The sequence below is a fragment of the Sphaerodactylus townsendi genome, linkage group LG01 (assembly GCF_021028975.2).
Source record: "Sphaerodactylus townsendi isolate TG3544 linkage group LG01, MPM_Stown_v2.3, whole genome shotgun sequence".
NCBI classification, from domain to species: domain Eukaryota; kingdom Metazoa; phylum Chordata; class Lepidosauria; order Squamata; family Sphaerodactylidae; genus Sphaerodactylus; species Sphaerodactylus townsendi.
In genome coordinates this window covers 176,774,635-176,786,146 of record NC_059425.1, presented here as the reverse complement: position 1 = coordinate 176,786,146, position 11,512 = coordinate 176,774,635, and the positions used below count along the sequence as shown (strand labels likewise).

Below are 11,512 nucleotides of genomic sequence, written 5' to 3'. Positions count from 1 at the left end.
CGTGGCAGCTCAGGGTTGTGCCAGCTCCAGAGAGGACTCCCCCCCCCAGATTGAGCTGCTCCAATTGCATTTTGATTGATTTACCTTTCATTATTAGCCGTCCTAATTGTAGTTTTTAAACTGTGACTTTTATGGGGTTTTTAATTGTTTTTACTGTTTGTGGTGGCTTTTCCAGGCTGTGTGGCCGTGGTCTGGTGGATCTTGTTCCTAACGTTTCGCCTGCATCTGTGGCTGGCATCTTCAGAGGTGTATCACAGAGGGAAGTCTGTTACACACAGCCTTCGACAATACATTGTTTTTACTGTGTTTTTCATAATGTTTTGTTTGTATTGTAAGCTTCCTTGAATTGTACAAGGAAGAAAGGTGGCCAACAAATGTTTTAAACAAATAAATGAGAAAAAAGAAAATAAAGAAAATTAACCATGGTATTTTTGATAGAGTTGTTTTGAATCTAATTATGCCTTGAGTGACCTCATTAATGAACAAGGACAAATCATTTTCAAAGTATTGGAACGTAATGAAATACATAATTTGAAAGAGCCGACATTCCATATTTATTTATTTATTACGTAGAAATCCTTCACCGTGAATCTCTTGTGCTTAAATTAGAAATCTTTGTTCTCAGTGTTCTCCTTTAATTTTTTTCCTTTATTTTAATTCGTTCATACCTCTTTTCCAAAGTTCAAAGGAATTTATTAGGGATGGAACAGCATTAGGGAGCAGCAGTGGCGTAGCGGTTAAGAGCAGGTGCATTCTAATCTGGAGGAACCGGGTTTGATTCCCAGCTCTGCTGCCTGAGCTGTGGAGGCTTCTCTGGGGAATTCAGATTAGCCTGTGCACACCCACACACATCAGCTGGGTGACCTTGGGCTAGTCACAGCTTCTCGGAGCTCTCTCAGCCCCACCTACCTCACAGGGTGTTTGCTGTGAGGAGGGAGGGGCAAGGAGACTGTAAGCCCCTTTGAGTCTCGTACAGGAGAGAAAGGGGGGATATAAATCCAAACTCTTCTTCTTCTTCAGTCCAAGGAATCTGGTCAAATAACAGATTATTTCCCCAAAAATAAGCCTTACCCCAAAAATAAGCCCCATCATGATTTTTCAGGATTTTTGGAGCGTGCTTAAAATATAAACTCTCCTCCAAAAATAAGCCCTACTGGTATTTACAGATCACAAATCGCAGACAATGCCCTGTGCTCCCTGCCAATGAGGATGCAGCTTGTGTCATCATGACAGGGAAACAACAGGTTGCAGAGAACCCGACTTCATGAATTGTGAAGGTACCATATTTCCCCGAAAATAAACCCTACCTCGAAAATAAGCCCTAATGCATCTTTTGGTGCAAAAATGAATATAAGACCCTGTCTTATTTTCGGGGAAACACGGTATATTCAGAGTTTCACTTTAAAATGTGATTTCTGTTTTTTATTTGAACAGAACTGGTTGCATATCATCCACTGTCAGTAGAACCAATAAATCTGGGAGACATCAAATGAAGTGAGCAATACCTAATTTTCTTAATGTGGATTTTCTGAATCCATCAAGTGAGATGGTTCCAATGTTAAAAATTTGATGAGGAACACCAAACAGTTCCTAAATATTCAAAACCAATTTGGCTGAGTATTTAAAAAACAAACAAACCACGTACGGAAATTTAAAGTTAGAGCCATGCTTCAGAAATGGCCCAAGAGTATCAGCTGTGTAATATCCCAGGCCATGATATCAAAAATAGTAGAGAAGTGAAATAAATAAAAACCAATGGAGGGAAAGGCGACGCTACGTCCTGTGCCACTCTGGTGATGAATACCCTCAACTTCTCAGTGTTTTCCTTTAATTTTTTCCTTTATTTTAATTTGTTCATGCCTCTTTTCCAAAGTTCAAAGGAATTTATTGGGGATGAAACAGCATTAGGGAGCAGCAGTGGCGTAGTGGCTAAGAGCAGGTGCATTCTGATCTGGAGGAACCGGGTTTGATTCCCCGCTCTGCCACTTGAGTTGTGGAGATTGTAAGCCCCTTTGAGTCTCCTGCAGGAGAGAAAGGGGGGATATCAATCCAAACTCCTCCTCCTCCTCCTCCTCCTCCTCCTCCTCCTCTTCTTCTTCTTCTTCTTCTTCTTCTTCTTCTTCTTCTTCTTCTTCTTCTTCTTCTTCTTCCACAGTTTCTCTTTGGGTTTGTCACTGTCCTTGTCAAGAGCTTCACAAGTGAAGTCCTCAATCCGCAAAGCAGTTTGGATGATTTAGTAGATTTACGTTGGTGGAACTAAAAATCAGCCAGTTATGTTCCATAGGGTTTGTAAAATGGGCTTTAAACCTTTTTTTAAAAAAAAACACACAAAACTGTGATTTTTTTTAAAATGTTGTGTGGGTAAGTCTCATAAGAAGTCAGTCAAAATTATTCATTTGGTGCCACTGGCGAGGCTAGATGAAGGTTACTTTTCACTGAGACATCACAGTACGTTCCTACCTGTGAAGTCTCCCATCTGAAGGGGGAGGGTCCCGCATCAAGGGGCTTATTCCCGTTACTCGGCATGACTCCTCTCATCTCCTCCATTAGGGCAAGCATATGCCTCTGCTCTCTCCTCTTTCCATCCCCATAGAGTGTGGATCTCTCTGACAGGGGAACTTTCAAGTGAAACCTCCTCGGGGTTACTTTGTCTTGGAGGCACAGCGTAATGCAGTGGGAAGAGGGCCCAGTTTATCACGGATAAAGGGAATTTCTCTTCCGTGTGCTTTGAAATCATGACAGCAGAAGTGGAAAAAGAGCAAAGCAATCACATGGGACCCGGAAAAGACAAAAGCCGGCGACGGATCACGGTCTGTTCCCAGTCGGGCCCAGAATGGCCTACGTCAGCCTCATTCTTCGCTGTTACCCATATTAAAAGCCAGCGATAGTCATGACGAGCAAGGGAACCAAATGCAGAATAGACTTCCCAAGCTGTGAAGAACAAACATTTTTAATATAGGCATGTGCAGGGAATGGAATAAATGTTTTAAAATCTCAAGAGTTTGACAAATCGGCTCCTAAGGCTTGATTCTGATACCTGAGAGAAGGTGCATTGTCCTCCAGATGTTATTTAATTTTAAATCGGTCAACCACAATGAGAAATTCTGGCCATTATTATTTCAAAAACAGTTCCAGGTGGGTGCGTGTGTCATAATTGTCTTACTGAAATCAGAACTTGCATTTCACAAAAAGATCCCCAGTTCTAATAATTGGATTTCATATTTTGCTCTTTGAATGTTGCCGTCTAAAAGGGGTATATAATTAAAATTGGCTTTCTCAAATTTGGCACTGACAATATCGATTGCGGCTCTGAGGAACATTTAGTCAAATCCACGTTAATTCATGTAAAATAGGATTGCCTCTCTGGTAATGTTTGGGATACTATTAGTGAGCTGGGCAGAGAAAGCAACAGTAAAAAAATAATAATAAGGGAATGAGAGGATTTTAAATTGTGAACCAGTTTGAATGTAAATTCAAATTATCCTGAAGGAAAATCTGGGTAGCATTTTGAAAAAGAACCTGCCATCACCCGTATCAGTGAAAGTGTGTTCCTCCAAAAAAAATATATCTGTTTACGAATGACCAGATCGGCCAGTGTTAGGAAGTGGTCCAGGAAAAGACATCACATACCCACAATGGCATGTAAACATAGCAGCGCTTTCACTGCATGTGTTTTGGAAAGAAATAGTCCATCATGTTTCTCTGCTACAAACTCTACACAAAAGTATACATTCTGGTTCTTTGCAATGATTCTATCCTCTCTCTCTTTCTCTGTCTCACTCACTCTCTGTCACATGTGCATGCACACACACACACACACACCTCTGGTTGCTAATCCCACTGGTGAAATAGAAGCCAAGCTTATTCTATTTTTAGCAAGCTGCGCCAGGTCTCATTTACAGCTAGCTGAATTCTGTCTGGAAGAAAAATGGTTCCTAAACGTTACAGAAGATCCTCTCCGGACTACATCCCTGATCATCCGCTCCAGTCCGATTTGGTTACAAGATTAAAAAAGGCGGCGGAAGCAAGGGATAAAGACACCATGATGGAAATCCTCTGCACTGAAGTCAAGCACGTGGACGCCACCATAGAGTTATCAAACGACGACTGGATGAAGTCCCCCACAGCCCAACTGCACCCTCTGGTGTTAGTAGGTAACCAGATTATCGAAGCGGTTACACGCTGGTTTCTCTTTAGCATTCTTCTGCTGTCCTTTTATGGAACTTGCTGCGTGAAATGGGCTGTGGTCTTAAGAACACTTGCCTGAGAGTAAGCCCCGTTGAACAAAATGGGACTTACTTCTGAGTATATTGTAGGGATGCCAGCCTCCTGGTGAAGCCTGGAGATCCACTAGAATCACAGCTCCTCTCCAGATAACAGAGATGAGTTCCCTTGGAGAAAATGGCTGCTTTGGGGGGGGGGGTGGACTCTGTGGTCTTGTACCCCACTGAGGTCCCCGTCCTCCTCAGCCTCCATCCTCAAATATCCAGGAGTTTCCCAACCTGGATCTGACAACCCTACACCCCTATTCTCCCCACTGGTGGCTAGGGGGGCCCTGATAACCCTAGTTAGTTGGGACTGCAGGAACAGAAAAAGGCTGGAGAGCTCTTCATTTTGTGCTTGGGGCAGGGCGCTTTAAAAGCGGCAGAAGAAATTGGAGCTTTTAGCTTCCAGGCCATGTTTTCGGGAGAGCGAATGTCATTCCAGCCATTTCCACTGTGTTTAGATAGTTACCTCTGGCTCCATTTTTAAAACGTTGCCCCTGCCCTTCACCTTGCACACACACATCTAGAATCTGTACCTGTCCCCCATACAGGTAGTTAGCCCACTGCTGTTTTGGAAGGGGTTATGAAGCACGGAGAGTTAACTCCCGGCCACCTCCGCCACGTACCCTAAGTGCTACGGGAACGTTGGAGAAGAGAGCGTGAAAGCCATTCTCTGGACCTCTGAGCGGGCCAAGCAGCCAAGAAAGGTGACCTTCCATTGCCCCCTCCCTCCCAGGGCGCCTTTATGCTCGATAGGAATGAGAAATTGTGCAGCCCAGGCATGCTAATTGAGTTGCTTATTTGCATAATTAGTACACGTAATTTTATCAAGCAAATTACATCCCCGGATTGATTGGGGGCAGCGGAAGGCTGAGGGAATGGAGTTGCTGGAGCACGCTCCGCTTGAGTCTCCCCAAAGCTTATCCAGACTGTTATAAAAAAATGTGCTCTTTAGTTCTCCGTTTATATGAGATCCAGTCTAGCGGCCCCGGTTTCTTATCCTCCCTGTGTCTGAAGAGACTGCTTCACAGGGACTTTAGTGACAAAGAAGGGGAAGCAGGCATCCCACAAAGAACAAGGGCATTAAAAGCCTGTTTAAAATGTTCGCAAAATGGCAGGAAGAGGGGTAAAGTCTGCCCACCTGTTTCTTTGAAGTGGATACATGAACGTCTGCGTGTTTGAAGTGAGCAGCAAGGGAGTAATCATCCTTCACAGATTTTTTTTTTAAAATACAGAAGTTCCCAGGTCAAACATGGTGGAGGAAAGGGGAGTTCTGTTACTCCACCCTATTCACCTGCCTGTAGGGTAGCCCCCTCCGGATTGGAAAATACCTGGAGATTTTGTGAGTGGAGCCTGAGGAAGGCGGGGTTTGGTGAGGGAAGGGGCTGTTCCCCACTGACAGGTATGTCCTAGAGGCCACCTTGTGGCTATTTTCTCCAGAAGAACTGGTCTCCCTTGCCCTCAATTGTAATAGCATGAGATCGCCAGTCATCCCTGGAGGCTGCAAACCGTACCTGTCAGAGAAAGAACAACATTTTCCCAAAAACAAAGGTATAATGATCTGGGGGTATGTTATATGTTACAACATGTGTGAGCCTATCAGGGGACTTGAATTCGTGAATTCCTGGTGGGGTGGGGGACGACTCCATTTAAAATCACCACAAGGGCCCAGAGAAGTCTGGCACCGTGGCACGGAGGCTGAAGGGATTCCTGCCTTCCTTTTGGACCCATTTCTAAAGCCACAGTGATGCCCAGGGAGCATTATGTGGTCTCTTGAGGGGCTCCATGTGCACCTAATGTATGTGCAGCTCCTTTGAGTGGGCAAATTACCCATCTGTGTATGTCAGAGACGGAGCAAGGGGAAACTGCGCCCCTGCCATGGTATTGCCCATCCCACCCCAGAATGCCCTGTCACACCCCTGCCACGCCCCCTCGACGGCCCAACCCTGCCTCTGCCGCTGCTCCGCCTGGGATGTTTCGCCCCCCGTGTCCCGTGGGCACTACGCCACTGGTGTGTGATCCCATGTTTTTCCTAGCTGCCTCATTCTGCTGAACATAAGCCAAACTGAATTCACAACAACGTGTAGAATCCATAGTATCAGCACATTTCTCTGCTCGAGCTTTACCAGCTTCCATGCGGGGCCTGGAGATTCCTAGAAGTACAACTCTTCTTCAGACCACAGTTCTCCTAGAGGAAATGGCAACTCCAGAGGGTGGACTCTACGTTGCCACAGCCCCACAGAGCTCTCAACCCACTCGAAACTCCGCCATCTCCAGGCTCCACCTTCAGGTCGCCAGGTTCCCCTTAGCAACCAAGGGGCAGGGGGGACTTACCAGAGGCAGGATTGGCCCAGGCCACTGTTATGGTGACATCACTAGTGACTCAGTGACATCACTTCCTGCACACACTGGAAGTGATGTCAGCATGGTGCCAGAAATGCTTTGGTATTGAAAAAAATTTATGGTTCTACCTTAGAATTTTGCTCGAATACCTGAGCATGCACAGCGTTGCCAGCTACACACTGCTGTCTTGTCCAGGTGCACATGGAATGACGTCAGCATATCAGGACACTGCTGGCATTCCCTCCTCCCGTTTTTGCACCACTTCTTCCCCAGTCAACCAGCTGATCAGCAGTGGGAAAATGATGACTGAGGTTGGGGAATCCCCCATCCCTGATGGGGGGAGGGTTGGCAGTCCTACTGTGCCCCCAAATCTCCAGGAATTTCCCCATCTGGAGTTGGCAACCCTACACTACTCCCAGGAATTTAATTCTGCCACTTTATGGAACTGGTCAAAGTGTTTGAACTGCAATTCTCCACTTCCAGAGAGTGGAGGTAGTTAGCATCCTTTGCCTTTAAACAATGTGCGGGACTGCCAGCTGGTGCTCCAGTGCCGGATTTACCTGCAGGCTTGGCAGGCCGAAGCCTAGGGCCTCAAAATCTAGGTGGCCTCTGGTCAAGGTGAATAATAATTTAGACACTGTCAGGCCGTTCTTATACATGCTGTCATAATACACTGTAGTCTCTAAACAATCCTTCAGTAATTTTCCTGGCACTCCATTTCAGAATAATATTGTCTTAAGCGAATAACTCGGCATTAGCATTGATTTCTGTACTGGAGCAGCAGTGGCGTAGGAGGTTAAGAGCTCGTGTATCTAATCTGGAGGAACCGGGTTTGATTCCCCGCTCTGCCGCCTGAGCTGTGGAGGTTTATCTGGGGAATTCAGATTAGCCTGTGCACTCCCACACATGCCAGCTGGGTGACCTTGGGCTAGTCACAGCTTCTCGGAGCTCTCTCAGCCCCACCTACCTCACAGGGTGTTTGTTGTGCGGGGGGGAAGGGCAAGGAGATTGTAAGCCCCTTTGAGTCTCCTGCAGGAGAGAAAGGGGGGGTATAAATCCAAACTCTTCTTCTCTTCTTCTTCTACTGAGTTTGTCCTTTCGGCACTTCGCCGAAATGAACCGAATTTTCTCGTCATGAGTGTGGGAGCTTGGGAGGGGTCTTGCAAGTGGAATCGCTTTGGGCCCCTCTTTGTCTAAATCCGGCACTGAGGTGCTTGTGAGTTTATCTGCAGTATTTTATTCTTGGCTTGTTTTTCTGACTCTGTAGGACTTGCCTCATGGAAATCTGAAATCATGCATTGACCCAGATTTTGTTTAAAAGCAGAACCTATGATGAAATCAAAGTGAGCAATAGGGCAGAAGTCAGGTCAGATGAGAGCTGTTTAACAGGCAGAAGCACCCATTGTGTTTTGGTAGAAGGTCAAGCAGTGCAGGCATTGGAGCTTGGGAGTTCAGAAATGTTACAATGGGGATTTAGGAAGCTCATCCAGGTTCTCCAAAGAACCGGCCCTGGATGCTTGCAGAGGAACTGAACAGTGTCTCTACATACTATTCAGCTATTATTCAGAGGCCTACAGAAGGTCCCAGGTTCAATCCCTAGTATTTCCAGCTAAAATGGACCAGCCAGCGTGTGATCTGAAAGACTTCTGCCTAAGACCTGAGCAAGCCAGTGCCAGTCTAAGTAGACAATACTAAGTTTGATGGATCAAGGGTCTGATTCTATCTAAGGCCTATTATGCATTTCTGGTCTGCCCTACTGTGAGCACACACTCCCTTCAGGACAGAGTTTCCCTTACTGACATTTTCCCCCCTCCCAAACTCACTGTACAGCAGATCTGACAAGCCCCAAAGTTTCCAAGAGCAGGCAAAGCACAATGTTTTCCCTGCCTGTGCAGCGGAGGCGTATGGCCTATAGGGACATGGGGTTACCCATGTCCCACGGTGCATGCCACCAAGCCCTGCACCTCCCTGCAGGCTGAGGTGGGGGGCGGGGCTCAGCCATGGGTGGCCACGGAGCGCACCTGAACCACCCACCATCACCGAGCCCCACCCCTAGCCTCCCTGCAGGCCAGCTTTTGGCCTTCTTAGGCCCTGCCAGCCTGCATAGAGTTTGGGGGCGGGGCTCAACTTGCAAGAGGCCAGGAGCGGATCTCAGGGGCGGACGGCCCACCCCTAAGCCCTGCCCGCCAGCCTCTGTGCAAGCCAGCTTTGGGCCTCCCCAGGTCCTTCCGACCTGAACAGCGGGCAGGGGTGGGACTCGGTGGGGGGCGGGCCTGCTCCCATGCAAACCCGCACTGAGCTCTCCCCCCAGCCTCTGTGCAAGTTGAGGAGACACTCGTGCAGGTCAAGCAGACACTCTGTGCAGACAAGGAGTCACACCCACGCTGCCCTTCAACCCCCAGTGGTCAGAGGGCAGCATGGGAGTGTCTCCTTGTCCCTGCAGAGATCCACAGGGAGAGAAGGTGAGTGTGGGGAAACAAAACAGAGGTGCCTCCATGTGGAGGCACCTCCGTGGGCTGCAGCCGCTCTGGGGCTGTCCACACCACTCACACCTCAGTTGGCTGCTCACACCTCATATATGCCGGTGTGCAGCCGCTGCGGGGACCTGTGTGGAGCAGGACAGAGAGACATCTGTTTCTCAAACTGGGCAAACTGAGTATGGGCAAACTGAGTAAAGGGGAGGGCGTCAAAAACGTTCTGGAAATGTTGTAAGTGACTTGTGTGGAAAAAGCCAGTGTTCCTGAAGGGTCAAAAAAAATTAGTCATGATTTTTATGGTACAAAGGTGGTAGTGGAATGATGTGCTCGTAATTACTCAAGTATATAATTACTCAAGAATTAAAATAATCACCTGATGGGGGGAAATTGTTGATAGGGTTGATAGGGTTCACCGCCGGTCAGTTCTCATTTGCTCTCATCTATAAATCAGAGTCCAGTTAGTCAACCTATTTACATCCATTTTTCAGTTTCTTTGCTAATTCTTTATCACGTTAGATTTTGGAATCAACCGCTGATAAAATTGGTGATGGAACATGCTGTCAAGTCACAGCTGACTTATGGCAACTTGTACGATTTTGAAGGCAAGAGAAGAACGGCCAACTTCTGCATAGTGACCCTGGACTTCCTTGGCGCTCTCCCATTAGGCATGCCATTTTCTCCTGGGCCATTAGTGGGGGATGGGGGTAGGGTTGCACAGGAGGGAAAGTCCTGGAGCTTTGGGGGCGGAGCTTGGGGAGGACAGGGATCTCAGTGGAGTACAATGTGACACAGTTGACCCTCCAAAGCATCCATCTTCTCCGGGGGATATGATCTCTGTGTTATGGAGATGAGCTTTAATTTCAGGGGAATTCCCCCTCACCACTCCCTCCTGGAGGCTGGTATCTCTGTCTTCCATCCAAATACTAACCAGCGCTGATCCTGACAAACTCAGACTAGCCTAGATTATTCTTTTCACTGCAATCTATTTTTACTACGTCTGTTTCTAGACTTTAATTACGAGGGCTTTTGTGCCCGTCCTGCTTCCCACATGGCTGTTTGCTTCACAATGGGTTTCCCCGCAGTTTTTTTTGTTTAAACAGGGATCCTCCTGCCACAAAGTATCCTCAGCTGAGCCACTATTTTGCCCACCTGCCGCTTCCTTGGTCTTTCTGTGCAACCTCCCTCTTTGGGTGTGCTGCCTGGGGTGGGGGCACTTGTGGTCTAGCATTGCTTTGCTAGACTATAAATCTCATGTCTGTTTCAAGGGTGTATTGCTCAAGCGATATGTTACCAAATTGACCCATGGTGGCGGGGAGGGGACTCTGTTTTAGGACAACAGTGTTAGGAGAATCCATCCTGTTGACCCTTGGGGTGCTTAGCAGTGCTGCTCCAGAATGGGGAGACCATCCTCTGCATTGTCTAGGATACCGACAAGGACAGTAAAAGCTTGTCTAGACTTGCCATCACCAACATCTGCCTTGCCAAATACCTGCCTCACACCCTTCCTAAAAGGATTAAAGCTAACACAGTGTCTCTGCCTTGGAAAGCATTCCCATCTCCAGCCCTGGACTAGCCGCCCTGCAAGGACAAAGGACTTGTTAATGTGTTTGCCCCAAGTGTTCCTGCCAGTATTGTACTAACCCAAAACTTCTTCCTCTGATTAATGTCTTTCTAATGACCACTTATTTACATTGCCATTATTTTGTAGTTATGATAGACTCACCACACTGCCCAACTGTGGGCACTCCCAGCTTAGCCCATCAAGTTAAGCACTCAAAGCATTAGCTTAACAACTCAACACTTAAAGTTGATGTCTGCCTCTTGTCTTCCACCAAGAAAGGCAAGACACCCCTTTGTCCTGAAAGATTAAGGGCCATTCTACATAACTCTAAGGATCCCTTTTTCCCTATAAAAAGCCCCATCTCCCAGTAACTAGCGTTCAATATCTCTGGACTGTCTGTTGATATTGTCCCAAAGTTCTTTCTTCTCCAAGAGCTATCATGGGTCACTCAGCTCTGTTAATTGGACCTTTCTGCTCCCAAACCAGATGACTATAACCTTATCTCCCCAATTTCCTCCATCTTTTCCAAACCTATTCTCTCAACACCTATCCTAGGACTGTGTGTGTGTCCTGCTGCTTTGATTATTGTGTGTTTGTGTACCCCTATTAACCCTAAATAAATTTGTTAAACTTTATTTTTGCTCTCCTGGGGATTTCTTGCAAACGCTGACCTTGGTATACATAGGCAATAAAGATTTCGAACTTGTCCAGCCTTTTGCTAAGTCAAGTGTCTGCTCTCGCTAATTCCCCACTCTAAAAGGGACAGACTCCCACCATTTCAGGTAACAGATTGACCCAAAGTATTTAAATTAAAAGGGGGGAACCCTTTGAATTGCTCAGTAATGCTGGCCCAGAGAGGGGGAAGA

At 46.8% G+C, this 11,512-nt stretch overlaps 1 protein-coding gene across 1 annotated transcript in view; it reads left to right on the top strand.

Moving 5' to 3' along the window:
• The first annotated feature begins 3,928 nt into the window (after positions 1 to 3,928).
• Positions 3,929 to 11,512, top strand: part of ASB18 (ankyrin repeat and SOCS box containing 18) — a 49,760-nt gene continuing 42,176 nt past the window's right edge. The window contains exon 1 of the mRNA XM_048509654.1: positions 3,929 to 4,154. Coding sequence (XP_048365611.1) covers positions 3,929 to 4,154 — 226 coding nt within the window. The remainder of the gene's footprint in view (positions 4,155 to 11,512) is intronic.